The sequence below is a fragment of the Thermobia domestica genome, chromosome 4 (genome assembly GCF_964235325.1).
Source record: "Thermobia domestica chromosome 4, izTheDome1.hap1.1, whole genome shotgun sequence".
Taxonomy (NCBI): domain Eukaryota; kingdom Metazoa; phylum Arthropoda; class Insecta; order Zygentoma; family Lepismatidae; genus Thermobia; species Thermobia domestica.
Window position 1 is genome coordinate 10,459,188 of NC_137457.1, and position 25,086 is coordinate 10,484,273.

The window sequence follows — 25,086 nt, forward strand, 5'->3', positions numbered from 1 at the left end:
CTCAGATGCTGCAACTGCTGGTCCATCAGGTATTCAGGATAACACAAACAGGAAACCGCCTAATAAAATGTCAGAGAAAGAGCAAAAGTGGCGAGTGGGGTCGGAAGAAGCGGAAACACTTGCGTAATTTAGGGTTGGAATATACGTCAACAACTAAGAAAAAGATCGAAGCAGCTGTTCCTGGGAAAGATTGTAAATGCACCAGAAAGTGTTTCAACAAGTTGAGTGTTAATCAGAGTGAAAGATTGTTCCCGAGTTTTGGAAATTAGGAAATTTTGACCTGCAAAATGCATACTTATGTTCCTGTATGCAGCTTACTCCTATTAAAAGACAGTACGTAAAGCAGAAAAAATCCAAAAGACAAACAACCGTAGTTTATACTCTGAAAGGTCCAAATGGAGAACCGGTGATTGTATGCAAGCATACACTTTTAAATATCCTGGGATTACAAAATCATCGTGGAAGAGTGGAAAATTTGCGGAAGAAAGTGAAACTCAATATTGAAACAACACCGCCCCGAGACGAAAGAGGGAAACATGCGACAAGAGTAAACAAAGTATCCGATTAAGATATTGCTTTTGTAAAGCAGCATATAGAATCCTTTCCTACTTACCACTCTCATTACTCAAGACGTAGTGGTGAAAAGCAGAGAAAATACTTAGGACCTGAACTGAATGTGAAAAAAAATGTATGAACTGTATGTTACAAGCTGTGCCGAACATTCTAGAATTCCAGTCAGTGCTGACAAGTATCGGAGGTTGTTTTGTGGCAGTTATAACATTGGATTTAAAGAGCCAGCTATTGACATGTGTAATTTGTGCGACGAAATAATGATCAAAATCGCTGCCGAAGAAAATCCAGAAGCTAAACGAATCATAAGTTACACATTCTGAAAGCTGAAAGTGTTACAACTTCATTGAAAAATCGCAAAGCAGAAGCCATTGCTAATCCAGATGATATTCAAGTCATAGCTTTAGCCTGTTCTTAACCTAGACACTTTAATTTCATTATATTATGCGTCATTTTATTCCCGAGTACAGTACGATATTGCCTTCTGGGGTGTTACTAATGATTTGTTTACAATATTTAGATTACAAAAGAAAATAATCCGTATCATTACACATTCTCATTTTCGTAGTAGTTGTAGAAGTAAATTTTGTGATCTCAGATTGCTTACTATACCGAGTTTGTATATATATGAGGTATTAAAATTAGTCAGAAAAAATATAGATAACTACTTAACTCATGCCGACGTACATGAATATAGAACTAGAAACTGTGATAAATTTGTAATACCGTCACACAGAACAAGTATGTTTGAAAAAACTACATTTTATAGAGGTACGGTACTATATAATAAATTACCAAGAGAATTGAAATATATAAAAGATAATATAAAGTTTTACAGAGAGGTTAAAAATATGCTAATTTGTAAATCTTATTATTCTGTAGATGAGTATATAAGTGAATAATCCTTCATTATTTCTGAAGGCAGTAAAACTTGGTATGTAGATATATTTTTACCATTAGATTAAATAATAAATCTTTCCTTTTTTCCTTCTTTTATTGTAAAAATTTTTAGTTTTTATATTTGTATGCTTATAGTTTGTTTGTATGTGTTTATTAACTCTGTGAAGAGATGTATTTAACCAATGTATTATTACGAAACGACATGTTCTATACTATATGTACAAATTTGTGTACTTTGTATGGTCAAATGAACGCAATAAATCAAAATCTACAGCCAGCCCTTCCAACTCCAAAGTTGTGTACCAACGTGGCTTATTACAAACTCAAGCTCTAGACCTACAACTTATCAATACGAGACTCTACCTCCGGATAGGGTTTTATGTACGTGTGGTCTGAAAATGTAGCAGAAAGGGGTGCAGATGAAATTGCATCTTGTTTGCTCCAGTTTGTTCAAGCGTGCCCGAAAAAAGGAAAGAACTTGTTCCTATACACTGACAATTACACAGGACAAAACAGAAACCATATTATGCTGTACCTGCTCAGTGCATTAGTTTCTTGTGGTCTGTACGACACTGTTACGCATATTATGCCTCCGACACGACATACACGTCTACCTTGTGATTCAGATTAGGCTGTTATTGAAAAAGCACAATCGCGACACCAGTTTATTTACACTCCCGATGATTGGTCGAATATCATTGCAACCGCTGCAAGAAAGAAACCATTTCTTGTGAAGATGTCGCAACCGGATTTCCGCAGTATTAGTCAGTTGGCTGTCCACTTTACGAAACGAAAAATCGCTACGGATGGTCAGGAACTCAAATTTCGGGAAGCATGTGCATTTCAGATCACTAAAGACGACCCTTGAACTGTGAAAATTAAAAACACGTACAGTGACATAGAGCAATGGCATGAAGTTCCATTGGGCAAACGTAGTCCTCGACCTAGGATCGATTTGAATCAACTCCCACACAAATACGTTTCTCAAGTTCCCATTTTATGTCAAAAGTATGCCGACTTCCAGTTTTTGCTCGTGTACGTGCCTCCTGTACACCGTGATTTCTACAAAAAGTTAACTTTTGATGCAGAAAATAGTGACGATGAGGAGATATACGGTTGTTACGTAAGTACATGGGGTATTCTTCTAACTGATGAGCTAGTGGCCTGTATCTATAACAATAACCTAACGTAACCATTGAAAGAATACCGCTTAGGTTACTTTAGCTTGGGTCATTGTTATCGATATAGCCCATTAGGTCACGTTAGAAGAGCATCGTACATTATGTACACGCGACAAAAATGCACAATTTTGCGGTATCGTAGGAAATATTGTGTTGATATTGTTAGCATAACAATACCAATGTTGTACGATTATTTATTGTTTGTCTATATAAACCTCAAACAATAAGTATTTTTGTTTAGATTTTCAGTTTTAGTTGTAGGAAAAATATTACGTTCAACATATTTTAGCAAAACAATGGTAAACGTCAGTTGGGTGCAATATAATGGTATACCACATCTTTGTTTACTCAAAAATTGTTCTACAATTCCTAAGACTGCACTTATGTTTCTGTTGTTTTAACCACATACTATGTGCTATGTAATTTGTAAAAGACCCTGTTATTAGTTAATAGAGTTTAACACGGTTTCATGTATGTTTGTGAAATTAATAAATTTTTAAAATATTAAATCGCCGTTTTTTCGAAACGCCCTTTTTGTGGGTTGCCATTATCTTGTAGCATTGGGCAGATTTATTAGTTATGCTAATAATAAACGAAATATAACAGAACTGATTGTATAGTATAAAACATCGAAAAGTAATAGTAAAACAAGAATAATAAAACTCAAACTACAGAATCTCACTTTTAACGGGAAGTGGAAACTTTAAAGAAAGCAACCGTAAGGGGGGGCCTTAGAAAACATGTGAATTCGTGTCATTTTGGACCAAAATAACACCTACATGAGTTTGAATTTTCATGCACAAGTTTCCATTTCTGGAAGTAAACAGTTGCATTGATCGTCTGGTAAGTGGCAGCAGCTTGAGATGCATAGATCAGTGGTGGTTTTGATTTTTTGGGAGTGGGATCAGTGATGCCAGTCAATGATTACGGCACAGGGGAGTATCGTAAAAGAGTCTCTTCGTACCGCACGTCAACACCCTGTTTGAAACTAATCCTTTCCCTGTTGAGACAAAGAACAACAAAGAATTTGTTGAAGTTGTTTTCTGAGTCGCAAGCAACTTATCCAGATTCATTGTATAACGATACAAAATCGCTATTTGTGATGTAATGGTCAATTGATCGCTACGCCACTATTCCATTCTTCTCTTTAGAGATAATTTGAAATAGTTCACTAGTAGTCTAGCGAAGACAAAATCACATTCCTTGTAGGGAGTTGATGTGATCCTTCCAAGTTATTTTTAGCAATCTTCAGATATAAAATTCGCATCGCCTCTTGGTTTAAACGCAAAAAAACTCGTCAGAATAATCCCACCCCCCTCATGTCCATGACGCACCCCCCCTCAATTGTCTATCCGTAGGTGTTCTTCCATCCATGAAAAAAATCTTTTCGATTAACTTTTACACCCCCTCAATCATATTTATATAGATTTTTAAGCCCCCCAAATATTTCAATGACGCAGTTTGCGTCATAGCCCCCCTTTGTGGGCATCCCTGAGTTCAGTTTGGATTTATGCAAAGACAATGCTTTGGTGGAAAATGAAAGAAGTATGGTGTTACTCAGGAACCACTTTAGTATAATATGATAATATGTACATAATCCCACCAAACAAAAATAACACTACTATTTTATATTTTTCCGGTATAAATTAAATGTATTCTTTTCTCTCGATCACGCTCAGTTGGTCACACAAGTCATACACACATATACGAGCTTGGAAAAGCGCCTTACTTGGAGAGAGAGCAGTCAACGTTAAAAGAAGAATGGAGCTAGATATAACAAAGAATCATTGACCATATTACTTTTATTGTATCGTCAGTGACCACTGGCGCAAATCCCGGGGGGATTAGGGGGACATGTCCCCTCCAATCTTGAAACTGGGGGGGCTGTCCCCTCCAATAATCTGATTTGAAATGTGTTTTCTTGGGGAGAAATGTGATGATTTGTGTCCGATTGCCACAAAGGGAAAGTGAGATGAAGTTGATGTCTCCCAGAATAAGCCTCGCCTCCCAATGTTGAAAACAACTCTGCTCCCCTGATCCTCCACAGCATTGTTTTTCAACTTCATAAATATTTTGAACATAGCTTTTATACACACACACACACACACACACACATATATATATATATATATATATATATATATATATATATGAGAAAAGTCTTACCCATTCCCCCCAATGTTGAACACAGATTTGCGCCGCTGTCAGTGACGTAATTGAGTGTAGTTTTGATAATAAGCAATACATTGTGAGACATGATCCTGCATATTCTTTCTATAGTATTAGACAACATAAGAAAACAGGTCTAAGTATGACTTTATAATATGTGATGTTAAACACGTCGAGTGTTTCTATCGAGGGTGTTATTCGTGTTTCGAAGTTCATTGTATACATGTCGCGCTCGCAATGTTCAATATAGAAGCACATCTATAAAGCAAAAACGCTAGCAAATGTACGAGGTCCACAACTATCTGGATATCCATAAACAGTGGCGTATTTACGATTTTGTTTCGGGGGGGCTTTGCTAACTCTCTGGGGGGGAACTTGGTCAGAAAATGTGAAAATTCTGCAAGATATTTCATATACTTTACTATAGTAAGTAAGATTTCGGGGGAGCTTAAGCCCGGAAGCCCCCCCTAAATACGCCACTGTTCATAAATAATATTAACATAGAAAGCTAATAATATAGGCATGTCTACAAATTTCCTTGGACTGAAAATTTATAATGTTCCAGATTCGATAATAATAATAATAATAATAATAATAATAATAATAATAATAATAATAATAATAATAATAATAATAATAATAATAATAATAATAATAATAATAATAATAAAAAGAAAAGTTGTTATTCGTTTCGTCCTATTAATATTTTTTGCATGTAAATATTTTAGCTCTATGTGTGATAAAATATTATTATACACATGCTAGTGTAAGATATTATGGAACGCTATGGGCATCCAAGGTAAGGCGTATCTAGTTCGATGCGCTATTGAAGTATTGGCATTGCTATTCTTGAGTCATCTTGCTGAGTTAGTGAATATCCGAAACCTGGCCACCGGACTTCGAGATCCTATTCTATATATGTATTTACGAACTTGTAATTCGGTTAAAGGAGAAAATGTATATTCAGTCACAGAATAGTGCCAGTCACGTCCCGAAACTATGCTTGGAACCGAAGCACATATTCGAACTCTGGATATTTGCACTGTATAATCGTTAAGACTTTGCTTTACCAAAACTTCCTTTGTGTATTTACTCTGTCCGTCTGTCCTTGTGTCCGGAAGGGAGGGAACAATATACAGGTTGTTTCAAAACAACACGGACGACCTTTGGAAGGACATTCCTGACCTCATGATAAGACAAAAAATATACATCAACCTGGGTGCAGAAATGCTTCCTTTCGGAGTTAAAGGCTATCGGAAACATGAAAAAGTAAACTTTAAAAGTCCATAGCTGCAAAACTATGGGGCCTACCGCAGTCAAGAATTCACTTACTAACTAATTAGTATGTGCCCTATCAAAATATCAAAATTTCAGAATCCTGAGGTACTTTTGTAACAACTTTTATAGAGGTAGTTGGTGGGTACTTCAAATTATATGCCCATAGCCCAACTCCCTCCATTGTTGCCGAGTACCTTAGGATTCTGAAACATGTATTTTTGAATAGCTCACATATAAGTTGGTAAGTGAAGTCCTGACCCGACTACGGTAGGTCCCATGGTATTGGAGTTCTGGACTTTTAAACTTCATTTTTTCATGTTTTCGACAGCCTATAACTCCGAAATGACGGATTTCTGTGCTCAGTTTGGTCTATACTTTTCGTTTTATCTTGGTGTCAGAAATCACCTCCCAAATATTGTCGGTGTTGTTTTGAAGCATTTTATTCAATATTTAATGAGCAATAGTAGTTAGTACAAATGAAACTGTATAGTACTATTAAGTGAGTTTAATAATATAGTTTTCCATTAGGCTAAAAATTATGTATATTTATTACAATCATCTGTTTTCTTTTCTAGGACCATCAAATTATGGTATATGAAGTAAAGTATAAAATCAATTTTCAAACATTAACTATTTTATGTCACTAATTGGTATATATTGAAATTGAAATAATTTAACATGGAATGTAATTCTTTGTCTCTGTAACAAACTACGTAATTGACGTAGTCTAGGTAAAAAGAACACATAAGCTTATGTGCCCTTTTTGCACTAATTACCTATTCTTGATCTGTGAAAGTAGAGAAGCCACATGGACAAAGAGCAAAGAAGCCAATCACTCTGGCTTTGGTTTCAGCGCGATTTGTGCAAGAATAATAGCTGAGGTTTAATGATGGTGTCCACTCTAAATGATATATTATTGTTACTTGAGTTAGATATTTTTGAAGCACGATCTCCAATATAACTAACAAATTTATAAGAGAATTGATTCAAATAAATTTGAAATGGTACCCAGCTAGCTCCACAAGTACTCGTAAAGATAATATACAGGGTGATTGAGGAGGAATGTCATATAATTTGTGAGGTGATTCTATATGTGAAAATAAATCGAAAAAGTCCTATGAACATATGTCCGATTTTCGATCGTTACGAAACTGTTGAAGACTACACACATCCATGAATGATTTTGAAGACAAGTGTGAATGTTACTTTCCGATATACTATGTAGGCACTGTGGCAGACAGAATAATGGTTTGACAGATGACTGATCCCTTCTACAAGAGATGTACAAAACGTCCCCCACCCATCTCAAGGCACTTGTCAACGCGTTGGAGGGTGTGTTGTGTTGCACATTGAACATCATCTCGGCGGGCTTTAATGCGGGCAACAGCGTCGGTGATGCGAGCGACAAGTTCTTCACGTGTATCCACCCTCGTAGCGTACACATCCCCCTTTAACCAACCCCATAAACAGAAGTCTAATGGGGTTAGGTCGGGTGATCTGGGAGGCCAGTTAATGGGTCCGCCACTGCCAATCCATTGTTGAGGAAACGTGTTATTCAGACACTGGGATACTCGACTGGTACAGTGAATCGGTGTAAAATTCAAGGAGGATACTCACACGGCGTCACGACTGCTCACTGATCTAACCAACGCTTGCAGCTGTTGCCTCGCTGCGACGTCATTGTGCTGCAATCTGTTGGAGAACCCCACCACCTCTTATTGGATGGATCAGTCATCTGTCCCACCATAATTCTGTCCACTACAGCGCCTACACAGCGTTTCTGTAAGTAATATTCATACTTGTCTTCAAAATCATTCATGAATGTGTATAGTCTTGAACCCGCTCCAGTTACGTAAAGATCGAAATAGAACATAGGACTTTTTCGGTTTATTTTCACATGTAGAATCACCTCACAAATTATAAGACATTCCTCCTGAATCGCCCTATATATCTTCCTCCCGAAGAACATGACTATGCAGAACTCCCATTACTAACTTGTGAAATTACATTGGGCATAAAACATAAATATGTGTTTTAGAAATGCCTCTCTGAAACCTCCAAGACTCAACAATACCTTTTATATAATAAATAGTATTCTTTCCATGATCATACAATACTCATTGTAAGCACAATTACAGTGTTAATTGGATATGCACTAAGCTCTCATCTCCCAGATAGCTATATTAACCCCAATCTCCTACGTCAAAGCCTAGAAGCCAGCAGAACCATTCTACCACTTGATTTTTGACTCAACGATTAATGAACTTATAAAGTAAGATTTGTATACTTTAAAATTACACTACATATATTATGACCTTTGTATGTTATTATCCCCGTTTATTGAATTAACATTTACTTCTAGGAGCCAAAATAGTTTTAAACAGACTTCTAAGGGGAAAACAAACTTATCTTGTTCGTCGCAGACGTAGTTAGTTTCTGACAAGTATATTCACTGGATACAGAAAAGTGTCTGAAAATACATATTCTATATAGACTGAAATAGTGTGACCTCACATCCTCTTCGTTGCCATGGTGATTACCATTTTATTTTCTATACAAACGCGAGCTAAGGCTGAGAAATAACGCAAAAATGGTGATATGCTATGTACCTGATTGTAAACATTATAGCGAAAAAGACACTTGTATTTTTTGTAGATTTCTCATGAATGAAGCAAAAAAAAAATAAATAAATAAATAAATAAATAAATAAAAATAAAAAAAAGATGATGGAAGAAAGCAATAAAGTTAGTAATATGTTTCATAGAGAGAAAATTATGTATTGACAAGTATTAAAATAAAATCAGCGTAAGTTTACATTCCCTATAAAATGTTGTTTTTGATAACGTACTTTTGTTTATTTTTTCATTTTGATATTACAATATTTGTCAAAGTGCATCCACTTTATTCACTGTAAGTAAGTTTAATTATGGATAATTTTTCACTCAGTGGTATGGCTATTATATACAGTATTCTAAACATGAAGAATTACTGTTTTAATTGTTGTTGTTGCAAAACCACTCATGACTAGATTTTTCTCGTTATACCTTTCATACGTATATTTTTAAGGTCATAGACATAATGGAAGACGAAATACCTGTTCAGATGCGAATATAAACCTAGTCTAACTTAGGTTAACATAAGAAATCGCAGTGTAGCTGCATGTTGTAGCTACAAGCCTATTATCTTTTTCTTTTAGAAGAATTACAACCCTCCTAAGACGTAAAAGATTCTTATTCTATTAGCACATTTCAATCTTTACTGCATTGCTTGCACAAATAGTTAAGTTCCGTAACACATTATGTACGTGAAACTACACAACACCTTATTTACTTCACACTCACGTTTGTGTAGAAAATAAAATGGCTATCACCGTGGTAACGGAGAGGAAATGACGTAATCACTATTTCAATCTATTATCAACGATAGAAATTGGAAATAATGCGTGCAGTAGACTCCCGAGTATCTGGTTTGAAACTATCCGGCCTCCTGCTATCCTGCCTAGTTTTCCTTTATCGTAATTAAATAAGGCAAGACATTGCATTGGCACACTGCCAAGACATTGGAAGCGGGCGTCTGCTACGATCCTCCTTCGTGTCGTGTGCAAAATACAAGTTGCGACAGGAAAAAAGCAGCTTTCTGCTCATTGTTCTTTGTTTTGTCAGTGTATAACAGACCTTGCCGCTGTTCCTGATTATAACTGTACAGTACGTACAGTACTGTATCCGTAAATTGTTCTTGGAGTATGCATTATGTTCTTTTAATTGTACTACAGTGAAGATTTGAAAATGGATGATAAACGAAACAAAAAGTTGTAGTGACTATGGAGAAGACTATTCATAGATCTCCGGCCTATCCGACTTTTTTAACCGGCCTTCCTTCCAGGGCCGTGCCGTGGAATATCAGCGCCCGGGGCGAGAGTATACGACGGCGCCCCCATACATATATTCCAAACAATTTTTCGTATCTTTTTTTCCTTTTTTCTCCCGAAATTTTCGCCCCCTTACTTCGGCGCCCTGGGCCGTCGCCCCTTTATGGCACGGCCCTGCTTCCTTCCGCCATATTAGGCGAGATACTCGGGAATCTACTGTACTTATTATCATTTCAATCTCATTGCCTTTCTTTAAACATGGGTTACTGTCATTCCATACGTATTACTTTTGCTAAACGTTACTTATATTTGTCCATTATATGCTAAATACTGCATGCTTTTTAAAAACATCAGGTTTCAACACGGGAGCTGCTGCTTGGAATACCCCACCATCTCTGCCTCCTAGTTACGGTAAGCATCTAGAGGAACAAATAAATAATGTACAACTACCCAATACTTAATTTAGGTTTTAACTTGTTAATAATCTTAGTCAGTCAGTACTAAAGCAATATGGTTGTTTAGGAAACAGTCACTGAATTTATTAGCGGCGCAAACGCTGTTCCTCATTCTTTATGGAAATTGAACCATCAGTCAACAGTCTCGATACCATTACATCCAGTGTTACTAGTAATTACAAAATTGCGTGGATGTAAGGGTTGCTAACGTCAAGTTATCAATATTAGTACTTTTAACTTTAAATATTGGATGCAAATGTATCTAAAAATTATATATTATGTATCCGTAAGCGAGAAGTTGTCTAATATTATGCCTGCAAGAACTTGCCACGTAAATCAACATGAGAATGCACAACAAAATATAATAAAGCGGTGGATCAAAATGGCTTACATATGGAAAAAGAGTCTGTGAGACATCAAAACAACACCGACAAAGTTTCGGAGGTGATTCCTGACAGTAAGACAAGACGCAAAGTATAGACCAACCTAGATGCACAAATGCTATCTTTTGGAGTTATAGGCTGCCGAAAACATGAAAAAATGAACTTTAATGGTCCATAGCTTCAAAAGTATGGGACATACCGTAATCCAGTCAACACTTTATTTAGGAACTAGTATATGCAATGTATGTATTTAGGAACTAGTATGTGGATCCTAATATCCATGTTTCAGAATCCTGTGGTACTTCCGTAACATTTTTTATAGAGGTAGTTGGTAAGTGCTTCAAATTATATCCCCATAGCCAAACTGCCTCTATAAAAATTGTTGCGTTAGTACCTTAGGATTCTGAAATATGTAATTTTGGATTGCGCAAATTACTAGTTCCTAAGTGAAGTCTTGATCTGACTACGGTAGGTGCCATAGTTTTGGAGCTATGGACTTTTAACCTTTATTTTTTCATGTTTTCTTCTGCCTATAACTCCGAAAGGAAGCATTTGTGTACCCAGATTCGTCTTATTTTGGTGTCAGGACTCACCTCATAAACGTTGTCGATGTTGTTTTGAAATATCCTATATTATATTTGGTACAACAAATTTGTTTTAGCATTTTTATTAACTCAATGTACTACTTAACACTAAAATTTAATATAATTGTAACTAATCACGTATTTTTAATATGCAACAAGGAAGAATCCACGAAATATTTATACAGAAAAAGATTTGATCCACTCAGACAATTTTTACTTATAATATTAACTATTATTACAAGTTTTACTATTACCCAATATATAATATTACAAATGATGTTTAAACTTGAAGAACATTATTAACCGTATCTAGGTCTCTTAAAGCAAGTAAGGATGAACAATTTTATACTATGAAACATTTAGTAATAGAAGAGTCGAGTGAACTATGAAATAGGTAATATACGTCACTAGAACTTATGTAATATAGGTGACTAGAAATAAATATATAAGCCTCAATTGAAATCCTGAGTGAGTGAATACAATAAAGTAAAGATATAGTGGTGTGTTATTGGATTCTGTGTGTGTAAGTTGAGTGAATCGATTTTTTTAAAAAAATTAACATATCTAATACTGTTCGCAATAATGATGACCACAAATTCAAGTTAGTACGGTAATATTTGGTAGAGTAATGGTACACTTGTGTTTGTCCCTCATCTCTTATTATAAAACATGTTCATAGGTTGAACAAAAGATTACAAATAAGAAATTTTATATTTGTTTCTAAAAGTTCTTTCCTCTAAGTTAAGTGCAATTGGATCTTCCCGTTGCAACACGGAAGTTTAGGCTTTGCTGGTTCAGAATGATCCTGCCCGTTGCAGCTGGGTCTAAACGAACTCTTACATGTTGCAGCACAGAGATAGGATTACGATGATCTTCTGCCCGTTGTAGATTGAAGATAGGTAAGGATACCTCTTGCCTATTGCAGCACAGAGGTAACGTTAAGATCTCCTGCCTGTTGCATCTCAGAGATAGGTGAAGATACTTCTGCCCGTTGCAGCACAGAAGTAGGTTTAGAAGAGTCTCTCCCACCCGTTGCATCTTGGAGAGAAGGGAGCATCTCTTGCCCATTGCAGCTAGAAATAGTTAGGAAATAACCAGTCAACAACTAAATATTACTGCCTCGAGGTACCCGTTTATACGTATAGCCAGTATTCACAGGCGAGGCCTGTGAAGGGGTCGAAGAGATCTTCTTGGCATCTATTCGTATCCTCTTCGTGTTGTGTCGGTGGTAAGAGCATCCGTCGTCTGGTTGCTGGTACTTGTGCCTAAGCACATGGTTTAGTTTCTAATGTGAGATGCTTCCAACATGAAGAAATATTGCAATACTGTTTATAATAATACAATATCTAAATAATTCAAGTATGGAACAATAACAAAAGATATATGTATGATACCAAAAAAGAAAACTTATACACGGAGACTTCCAAACATTCTATATATTGATAAAACATGAGTATTACTACAATATAGTAGAGATAGAATACATATGAAAGGAAATAATTTTTATTACATTAAAGAATTACTTATTAAGTTGTAAAACTTATTATATACAAATACAACATCGTTACAAATTTATAATATTACATAATTACTTATGACGATGGAATATGTAATGATTAGTAATGCGATGTTATACAATACGTGAGTTAATTTAATTTCATATCGAACTTAACACACATAATTACTGTTGATACTAAAGAAAATGTAACTTCAACCCATTGCCATTATTAAGAATTTATATATTATTATAAAATATTTTAATATAGTTTTAGCAAAAATCGCTACTACAAGAATAAATGTGACAGGTATTCATGGTTCGCACCTTCAGAAAATAATTCGCAAGAGGTCGAAATGAAACTAGTGAATTAAAAAAATGAACTTGAGCAGTTCACACAATTGTTATAGCCTAGTGATATTCATTTATCATTTATTCTTATTTGCAGGCTTTGATATGCAACCTTCTTTTGGTATGACAGAAGAACCATTCCATTCAGGTAAGGTGCAATTTCAGACCTCAAATCAACGGAAAGAAACTAACGTCATAGCCCAGAATCTTACCTAAGTATTTTGATTTGATTTTTAGCATATGTGTTTGTTTGTGAAACAAAACTATATATCCATAGTCGACCAATTCGCCTTGAAACACCTTTATAAGTTTTAAAGTAGTAGATAGCACATGTTGAAATTGTGTATGACACAAATACCAATAATTACCAGACAAGGGTGCCCATCAGGGGGGCAAGGAGGGGCACTCGCCTCCCCCCTAAGAGGAAATTGTACTTGGGAATATCGAAAACCTAATAGAATTTTTACATTAGTTACAGCAAAATTTGAAACTATATTTGAAATGTTGCTTATACTTGGCCCCCCCTGGAAACCACAACATGAGCGCCCTTGTCACCAGACTAATAGTATTGTCAGTCAATCATATCTTGTTATTTTATTTATTTATTCAGTGTCAAGTATGGAAGTAGAAGGAGAGAAAATAAAACAAGTGACTAGCTTTTGATATCTGGGTAGTGTTATCAGTAATGATATAAAGTGCGAACGTGAAATAAAAGCAAGGATAGGAATGGCGAAAGAAGCCTTTAGGAGGAAGGAAGTACTATTTTGTGGGACGTTGAATAAAGAGTTGAGAAAAAGACTTATAAAATTCTTCGTATTGAGTGTTGTCCTGTATGAGTCAGAAAGATGGACATTACTCAAAAATGATGAAAAACGAATGGAAGCTTTCGAAATGTGGGTGTGGAGAAGAATGGAGAGAATCAGCTGGGTCGAGCAGAAAACGAATGCGAGAATGTTAGAAATGGTGGGGAAGAAAAAGAACAATTTTAGATATTATTAGGAAGAAGAGGAGAAACTGGTTGGGACATTGACTAAGAAATAACTGTATCACGACGGACGTGCTAGAGGATATAGTGGCAGGAAAGAGAGGGAAGGGGTGAAGGAGATCACAATTAATTGATGATATGGAAACAGAAAAATCATACGTGAAAATGAAGAGGTTAGCGGAAGAACGTGAAACATGGAAGGTTTCAAGTTGCGGCAAGTGACTTGCCAATAATGACAGTATACCTATAATGATAATGATTATTTATTTATTTATTTATTTTGAAATGGCACTGTCTTCAAATATAGATGTAAAACGAAAACTACAAACCTACCTTTTTTATTCGTTGTTGCGAACTACGGACGCTAAAGTGTCACAAGCACTGAAATTTTGGAGGTCTCTAGAACAGTAATAAAACACATACTTTGCAATGCACTTCGAATACTATGTTCATATTACGAGGTATTTGTAATAAGCAGGAACAAGGTAAGGAGGAATTGAAAATTTGACTATGCTAAAGGTTTCATTTTGTAAAACTGCTTAGATAAGTATCACAACGAATCACACACATGGTTTTCAATAATCGTAAAAATAATAATACCTTATACAGAATGGTGCTATTAAGCCGGTTCGCGCCGTTTCCCTAAAATCGATTGTTAAAATATTTCCAGTTCGCAGAACCCTTTGTTATACCCAGACATAACAGTAGATTTTACCCAACATGGATATTATAATAAAAAGGCCTTGTGTCCATCTTAAACACAAACTAAATAGAACTACAAGGCTCTCTATAATCTTTATTATAAATTAACTAGAAATGTTACAGTTTCGGAAGTATACCACTTCCTTCTTCAGGCTACTACTCCAACTGAAATCATAAATAACATAAATAAATCATAAATAAAGAATGTTAGAATTTTATCATAAATAACATAAATAAATCATAAATAAAGAATGTTATTTATGATTTCAGTTGGAGTAGTAGCCTGAAGAAGGAAGTGGTATACTTCCGAAACTGTAACATTTCTAGTTAATTTATAATAAAGATTATAGACAGCATTGTAAGAAAGTTGTATTAAGTTTGTGTTTAAATTTTACCCAGTTATATCCAGGTACAGTAAATTTTAGTTTAACTATCTTTGTTTTTAGAAATTATTACAGCTACAAGGTTAAACATACGATATCTAAGAACAAGGTATAAGAGAGTATTCCCTAATTTCAAATGCTCAGAAAGCAAGAATGAGAACTGGGATCACATGAATGTAACGGCGAGGTTTTTTTATATTTGAAACACATATATACCATTATTAACAATGTCGATCCATTGCTGATTGAGATCTTTCCAATGTCTTTTGACAAACATTATATTTAGGATAATTAATTTCCAAGATACAAGCAGAGCTACCTAATGTTGTCACACCATCTTGTATTACGATGCTATGTAGGTCCGTACTTGTCACTTGTGGTCTCCAGTAAAGAATTTCCTTTTTTTTTTACCTTGTATGGTTTCTTTCCTAAAAGAGTTATATTTGTCTATCTACCTATCCATCTTTCTTTCTCTCTCGGTATATATATATATATATATATATATATATATATATATATATATATATATATATACAGCAATTTGGTATCTCAATTCCGGATATATATTAACTTTGATAAAGTTTGCGATATGACTTAAAGCTACATAATTGCTAGAATACATTATAATTACATCTACCAGAAACTATTATTGTAATGATATACAAACAGAAGAAAGCAGCAAGAATGTTTAATAATTTCCCATAAATACGTAATTAAGAAGTATAGCATCACCTACCCTACCCTACTCCATTATATTCTTTTAAAGCGCTATTAAAAATTAATGATTTTTAAATTTTCGAAGCTATCACTACGCTTTTTGACGAAAATCAGGTGGACGATCAACTTCAGAATAAATGCCATCATTACTCACAATATTTTATCGAAGATTATGGGTTTACAAATTTCATTGCATAATAACAATTTTTAGCAAATTATGAATACTAATAACCGACATTATAAATAAAAATAACGAAAAGCACCTAGAAATAAATGAATTAAATACAAAAAATTGTTTTGCTAACGTTTAAACATGACCCTATTTTAATAATCAAAAATCTTAATGATCAATGTTGGTAATATATATATATAGTTAACAATATTACCTATAAAATAATATTTAATTTTAACTTCAGTACCAAAATTGTTATTTCTACATTTTCTACTTCAATTATTAAACAAGAAATTGAACATTTCACAAATGAATCATCACCAAAACCAGCATGAAGTATATATGAGCTATCATCAAACGTAATGAAACATGCAAAATTAAATATACTGAAACTTTTGCATCACATATTTTACTTAAGCCTATAAACAGGTGTATTTTCTTGTGAGTTCACGATCGCTGTAATAAAACCAAAACACAAAAAGGGTTCAAAGACTGATCCTAATTACTATAGAATAATATCAAGTCCCAGTAATTGCTCTAAACTACTAGACAGTATCTCAAGAAAAATTCAGGTAGTTTTCTTGAACAAAATCAATACTTTTCTCTCAATTAATATGGTTTTCAAACTGATGAAAGTAAATCAGATGCGTTTTACAATTTAACAGAAATTGTTTGTAAAGATGTTGATAAAGCTGGAAAGGTTATTACAGTTTTACTAGATCTAGTCAAAGCATTCGATACAATATCACACAATATCATCTTAAACAAGCTTGAAATTTGTGGAATATGCGGTATATCGCTATCTTGATTTAACAGTTATCTGAAAGACAAAAAACAGATTGTACAAATAGTAATTCACAAAATAGTTTTCAATATGGGTACTGTATTGGGTTGAATATCATTCTTCATTTATATATTTATGATTTAAAAATAGACAAACTTATACAATCATTTGCCGAATTATATGTACTGGTAAAACATGAACACTGAAACAGAATTCAAAAACGTAAAACAATGGCTTAATAACTATTAATTAGTATCAAATGCTGAAGAAATCAGATTATATATCGTTTTCACCAAAATTAATAGGTCAACCAGAAAACAGCTTTAAAATTACACTGATGTCAAAATATTGAAAAATTTAATTGTGATTGTCTTGCTGGTAAAAATGAAGTAAAATATTTATGTGTAATTATTAATAAACATTTAAAATGGACTTCTCATATTAACCATATCACTACAGTTCTAAGAAGATTATTATACCAATTTGTTCAATTATGAAACGTTGTTAACACAAAAATATTACTATAATATATAATGCACTTATAAATAAATAGTATATTTACATCTGGGGAGCAGCTTATCTTACTCAGTTTAAACCACAGAAGACATAGCAAAATCATTTTGTAAGAATATGTTTAAAAATAAGATATGATAGTAGACTACGTACATCATATGAGGAATTTTCAGTGTTACCGTTTCCAAAATTGTATATACAAAATGTACTACCGTATATAGAAAAAATATTTTTAAAAAATCGAAAATAACTACCCACCTCATAAATTGAACGTGTGTAAGATATGCATGTCACATTTCTTTGACTTTGAACTATACAGGACAGTCATTAACCATGAGTTACTACAAAAGATGTATTGGTTCCTTGCCCACGCCGAGAACCTCTCATTATCAAGAAATTGAATTGAAGAGATATTTATCTATGTATAATTACTGAAATAATACGGATAATAAGCTGATAAATATACAAATAAAATGAATATAACATGATTTAGCGTCCACCTGCTGTGACAAATGTTTAAATCAAAAATAAAGAAACAATAACAAATTAAAATCATCATCCTCGCTTACAATCAATCCATTCGCTTGTTAATTTTTCTAATCTGTCACATGCACTGCTTGACCACTCCCTAAGTTATCCTCAATAATCCTCTGTCTTATCTTCTTTCCCTTCGAATACTACATTTCATTTTTCTCTACCACCGTCGTAATCTTCCTTTCCAAAAAATTGAGATTAAGGTATATTGAAATATCAGATAGTATATTGTGAACTTGTGTGATGCACAATCACGCTCTTTTCGTTTTAACATTGCAGGTTATTATCAGGAAGGTGTTGCTGCAAACAGTGCACCAAAATAAAGTGAAATACAATCAGATAATTTTATATACTCCGTATGTGGCTACATATTAAAAGTTTAAAATAGCGTAATCGAAAGATAGTCATTTTATTGGTATTAGTGGTACCTTAGTAAAAACTTTCGTTTCTGTATGTGAAGTTCATTTTTTTTTAAATAATGCAATCATGATTTGTGCTAATTTGGAATTTAGAATTAGCTAATTGATTGAAAATATGTTCTAAAAGGAACTCAAAAACACTAGGAGCAACTTCATATTAATCAAAAGATTAAAGCGTGAAACAGTTAAGAATCGTATCGACAATGAAATAATATAGTTGTCGTTTGCATAATGTGAATCATTAAAGAATTTGATAAGAAATAAGGATTTTTGGTAAAATTTTATTTCATTTGATAATTTCTTAAAAATTTCTTCCTAGATTACATCCCCGAATTAATGACTTGGAACGATGCAGTTTATCAACCACCGTCACCAGGTGAGTTTCTATATATATTTATATGATGATCATATGTGCAGAAAGAGATTTATAGATATATTGTTCGTGTTTATATTACTCACAAAGAAGTCGGGTGTGTTGACTTACATATTAGCGTGCCGTTCAGCATAGAGGCTATACTAGGAATGAAAGCACAAATTTACGTGGAATTCGAACTTCAACAGCTCCCATAGGAATCGAACCCAGGTAACGCTACACATTAATCCATGTAAGAGTTCACGAACGATTTGGATGATGAAAAATTTCACGAACATGATACAATAAAAGATTATATTGGACGATAATTAATTATTCTAACCTTTCACACGTATTTACAAGATCATTAATAAATAGTTAATTACAAATTTTACATTTATTTATAATATACTTTAGATAGAATTTCATATATTTTTCATTTTTTTTATAATTTACCTGGGCTTGAGGTGGCCAAGATTTTCAGATATATTCGAATCTTTGGTAATAAAAAAATACTTGATATTTTTTAGGTGTAGTTAACTCATTTCAATTTTAAATATTGTTCATTAACTGTCTTTTCTTATTTACATCGGAACACCAAAAGAGTTTACAATGTTACATAACGCGTATTAGATGAAATAAGATCAGATGCAAAATGCTGATGTTATGTTTCATACATGATTGTAGGGAAGATAATTTAATATTAAAATATACTTTTTTTTGTTGTGTGTGAATAACAACAAATAAGATGAAGCTTTTAGTGCCAAACAGGCTTTGGTTTTTATCTACTACATGGATTTCAATATTCTTGTATGGGTACAGAATCCTTAAGTGTCCCGAAACCACTGGAAACTTCCAAATGTGGCATACAATTTAACATGGAGTATTATCAGTATTAAATCTCTCATAAATAAGGTGCAATAAGCCCTTTGATTAACTTTATTTTCTCAATTTCTCACTCACTCGCCTTATTTTTTGTAAATGTATTGACATATGCAGAAGATACATTTATAAATGAAATAAAGACAATATACTAATATTAAGATCCCGGAACACAATGTTCATTCTTTCATATAAACTTTTTCATCCTAGAACAGAGCTGACGTAGATAATTTAACTAGACTAAGGCTCAACACTCATTTTGTTTTTCAAATTAAAGGTACTAACTACCTATTATATTTCTGTAAAGGAGTAACTTCAACCATAGAATCTTCTAGTGTCGCCTTTATTTCATCTTCACAATTCCTATGTCTACTTTCATTATAGACCCTTAACTCAAAATTCCTGTTGGCAAGTAATAATTTGTGTTACAATGGTATACAATGAGATACTATCGTAGCTGAATTAAAATAACATACAGTTACAAAATAATAATAATAATAATAACTAGTATATACAGGGAACGATAACTTATCCAAGACTTATACAACTCTCTCCCTTCATAACTCTGTAAGAAATTAACTTCACAAAATGTAAAATAACCATCCATATTAGGCCTAATAAATTGAACGTGTACAACAAGAAGTGCATCTTCTATTTGTTTCGTCCAATATATTTATATCTATCTATCTATCTATCTATCTATCTACCTACTTACCTATATATATATATATATATATATATATGAATTATACAGGATAGTTATTAATAACCAGTTACTATAGCAGCTGTATTGAATTCGTTGCCCGCACCGAGATCCTCTCATTATCAAATAATTGAACTGAAAAGATATGTATTGATGAATAGTTACTGAAATAATACGGATCTGATTAAATATAAATGAAAATTAACATAATATGATTTGGTGTACATCTGCTGTAACAGCACAGTGAAAAGGTGAACAGTGGTTAAATGTTTAAATCAAAAATAAATAAATCATAGTAATGAAAATCATCATCTTCGCTTACAATCAATCCGTCCGCTTGTTAACGATGTTCCTAATCTGTCACAACCACTGGTTGATTACTCTCAAGGCCATCTTCAATATTCATCTTATCCTTCTTCCTTTTCAATCCTACAGTTTATTTTCCATCGTTGTAATTTTCCTGGCTAAAAAATTGACGTTAAGGTGTACTCAAATATTAAGTATATTATCAACTTCTATTATACACAATCAAACTCTTTTCGTTTTAATTGCAGTTTATTATCAGGAGGCTGTTACTGCAAACAATATGCCAGCACAACGTGGAACGAAATCGGGTAATTTAACAGAAAAGTTTGTATATTTGTTAACTCCGTAAGTGACTACATGGTAAAAGTTTAAAATAGTGTAATCCAAAAATTGTATTCATTTTAATGATATTTGTGGCTTCTTAGTAAGGGCTCTTGTTTCTACATATAAGGTTCATTATTTTGTCTAACGCAATAACGATCAAATTCAGTCTTTCCGATACATTTCAACATTTGTCAGCTTCAATTTGAGAAAAAGATTTTAAATAAAAGGAGTTAGATAGTTCCAAAATAATCAAATCCTGACATTTATAAGGTTTCTTCAAATACACACCTCTGATCATATAACATTCGTCTGAGTAATGTTAATAATCAACGCAAATATCTGTAGGAATTACTACTGATAATTGAGATGAACTAAGTTCTTAAGAACAGACAAAATTTTCTCCGAGTAAAGTGCTGACAATAACAAAATTAAGATAAATTGTATTACACTCAAGAATAAATAAAACTTCAAGCTGTTCCTAATCTTTTAGAATTGTGCGAGGTAGTGAAAGTATGTAAAAGGAAAGGAAACATATATTTACAGAAAAAGCTGAAAATGTTTACAAAATATTTTATTATTGTGTGACGATTTTGAAACGCATTTATCAGAATAAACATTTTTATAATTTAATAAGAAAACTGATAGGAAAAAACTTTTTTCATTAATGCGAGTTTTGATGTTTATGCCTGTGCTTATGTGCATGTTCGTATAGTATTCTCTTTAGTACGAATATAATTTCCCGACCTGTATGGATGAAAGTAAAATACATACATGTGTTAGAGAGATATAATGTATAAAGTTTTTTCTTAACATATTTATACTCTGACGACCTTTCATGATCCGTGGTAAGTTGTCTTATAGCTTACAAGATTGTTGCATTGTTTAGCGACGTTTACTATGGATGAAAACCGGAACATTTCAAACACAACAGATCCTTCAACCAAATTGTTCAATACTTTCTAGATATATCTCCCTATGTCTGCTAGATACAGACAACTAATATTTTCATTTTTTATTTAATAATAGTTTAGAATTAGATAGTTGGTTGAAAATAATTTTCTACAAGGAACTCAAAAATACTGACAGAAACTTCAAATTAATCAGAGATTAAAGCGTGACAGAGTAGAAAATTGTATCGACAGTGCAGTAATACAGATGCCATTTGCATAATGTGAATCATTAAAGAATTTGATAAGGAATAAGGATTTTTGGTAAATTTTTATTTCAATTATTAATAATTTGCTAAATTTCCATCCTAGATAACATCCCGGAATTAACGACTTGGAACGATGCAGTTTATCAACCACCATCACCAGGTGAGTTTATGTATATATTTATCAGATGATTGTGTGCACATTCATGAAGAAAGAGATTTATAGGTATACTGTTCATGTTTATATTACTCACAAACAAATCGGGTCGGATTTAGTGTCCCGTTTAGTATAGAGGATATACTAGGTATGGAATCCGAACCTTGACCGCTCCCATAGAGAATCGAACCCAGGTAACGCTACACATATAGCCTTTGGGGATCCCATGGTACAATTTGTACCATACGGGGTGTTTCATGGTACATTGCGTTATAACTCTCCTATTTGAGCTTTTTCGTCCGGTTTTTTTTTTTTTTTTTTTTTTTTTTGTTTGTTTGTTTTTCAAGTCCAGAGGCATTGTAGAAGACATTACGTATGGTTTCACACCTTCCTGCGTCGAGACATAGGAGGTGATGACGTCATAATTCTAAAATATATATTTTCGTGTAACATTTTTTGGGGGGTTTATGTAAAGTATTTTTGGCGGGCTTATTTTTGCACGTAGAAGATTGAAATTGTGCACAAACATTCAGTCCACCGAGTAGTATTTACCAGATTTTTTTTCAGATTTCTGCGTTAAAACAGTGGAGTACAGAAGGGCTAAACGTTGAAAAGGGGAAATTTTTACCAAAAAATCCCTTTCACGGGATTTTCCCGTCTTAGATACATGATGGGGACAAGTGAATGGTACCGCCTGAAAGGCAATTCCATTCTGAAGAGAATGATGGGCGAAACATGACCCTAGGGTAATTAGGAATGTCTCAGGGAATGTTTAAAACTTTCCCTCTGTATACGGGAATATGGGACATTGTCGGTATATTTTTTTTTTTTTTTTTTTTTGGCGGGCTTACTTTTGCACCTGGAAAATTGGAATTGTGCATAAACATTCAGCCCACCGAGTAGTATTTACCAGATTTTTTCAGATCTCTGCGTTAAAACAGGGGGGATCCAAGGGGCTAAAAGTTGAAAAAAAGGATATTTAGACCCAAAAAAATCCCTTTTTCGGAATTTTCCCGCCTTAGATACATGATGGAGACACGTGAGTCATACCGCCTAAACGGCAGTTCTATTCTGAAGAGAATGATGGGCGAAACATGACCCTAGGGTAATTAGGAATGTCTCAGGAAATTTTTTACCTGAGATCATGGTGTTTTACGGTAATTTGGGGCATGGTGGGAATTCCTGATAAAATTTCTCCCACTCTTGGTATTCAAGATAGAAACTTGAAATTTGGTACACACATTATGTATACCAAGTACTATTTATCAGATTTTTTTTAGATGGCTACGTTTACACAGGGCCGCTCCAGATTGGCCCAAAATGCGAGAAAAAAATTCCCTCCGAAATTTTCCCTTTGACATCACTTTTCCCGCTCCTGGTATACGGTATGAGCAAGCAAGTGGTACCATTTGAAAGCCAGCTCTATTCCAAAGAGAATGAAATATGAACCATGATCCTAGAATAAATAGTGACGATGCAGTATCTGCTTGACTTAAAGTCTAAAAAATAGCGCAAAAAGCCGGCATCCGGAAAGGGATAGAAATGGAGGAGCTCAAGAACAATTCTGAAGATGAAGGTCCAAGAACAGAAGGTGATAAAAGATAAATTTATTGGACAATAATTGATTATTCTAGCCTTTTCACATATATTTACATCTTTATTAATATGAAATAATTAATATCAAGTTTTACAATTATAATAATTATATTTTAGATAGACTATTTTCATTACTATTCTTCTTTATTATTTACCGTTATGCGTAGGTGCCCAGGATTTTTAGATATATTTGAATCTTTGTTAATAAATAATTCACCATTTTACACTTTCTTATCTTATTTCATTTCAATTTTACATACTGTTAATTAACTCTTTTTTTTATTTACAGTGGAGCATCAAGAGAGTTAACAATGTTACATATCGCGTGTTAGGAGATGAAACAAAAGTCAGATGTAAAATGCTGATGTATTATTTCATACAAATCTTAGGAAGGTTAATTTACTATTGAAATATACTTTCCTTTCTTATGAGTGAATAACAAGAAATGAGACGAAGCCTTTCGTATCAGACGAGCTTTGGTATTTATCTACAATATGAGTTTCAATATTCTTTCACAGAGAACCTCTCATTATCAGTAAATTGAATGGAGTTGATATGTACTGATGAATAATTACTGAAATGATACGGATAGTAAGATGGCAAATATATAAATAAAAGAGAAAATAATATGACATATTAGTGCGCACCTATTGTGACAGCAATGTGAAAAAAATAAACAATAATTAAATAAAAAATATATAATAATAATGAAAATCATCATTCTCGCTTACAATCAATCCATTCGCTTATTAACGATGTTCCTAATCTGTCACATTAACTGCTTGATCACTCCCAAGTTCATCTTCGATAGTCATGTCTTATCTTCCTTCTCTTTGAATCCTACAATTAATTTTTCTGTAATTTTCCTGCCTGAAAGTTTGTCCTTAAGGTATAGACAATTATCATACATATTACGAACTCTTATTACGCACAATCAAACTTTTTAAGTTTTAATTGCAGTTTATTATCAGGACGCTGTTGCTGCAAACAATACACCAGCAGAAAATGGAACTAAATCAGGTAATTTAACAGAAAAAAATGTATATTTGTTCACTCTGTGAATGGTTACTTATTAAAAGTTTAAAATAATGTAATCCAAAGAAGGTGTTCATTTTAATGATATTAGTGGTTCCTTAGTAAGGGTTCTTGTTTATGAATGTGAAGTTCAAA

General features: G+C 33.4%; 1 protein-coding gene across 6 annotated transcripts in view; it reads left to right on the forward strand.

Moving 5' to 3' along the window:
• Positions 1 to 25,086, forward strand: part of LOC145683709 (uncharacterized) — a 142,876-nt gene that overhangs the window by 44,026 nt on the left and 73,764 nt on the right. For 3 of the 6 annotated variants that reach the window (XM_081755156.1, XM_081755158.1, XM_081755159.1), the window contains exons 7-13: positions 6,674 to 6,688; positions 10,321 to 10,377; positions 13,332 to 13,382; positions 18,763 to 18,819; positions 20,935 to 20,994; positions 22,270 to 22,326; positions 24,877 to 24,936. In XM_081755156.1, coding sequence (XP_081611282.1) covers positions 6,674 to 6,688; positions 10,321 to 10,377; positions 13,332 to 13,382; positions 18,763 to 18,819; positions 20,935 to 20,994; positions 22,270 to 22,326; positions 24,877 to 24,936 — 357 coding nt within the window. The remainder of the gene's footprint in view (positions 1 to 6,673; positions 6,689 to 10,320; positions 10,378 to 13,331; positions 13,383 to 18,762; positions 18,820 to 20,934; positions 20,995 to 22,269; positions 22,327 to 24,876; positions 24,937 to 25,086) is intronic. The other 3 variants (XM_081755160.1, XM_081755161.1, XM_081755157.1) reach the window with 2 other exon arrangements.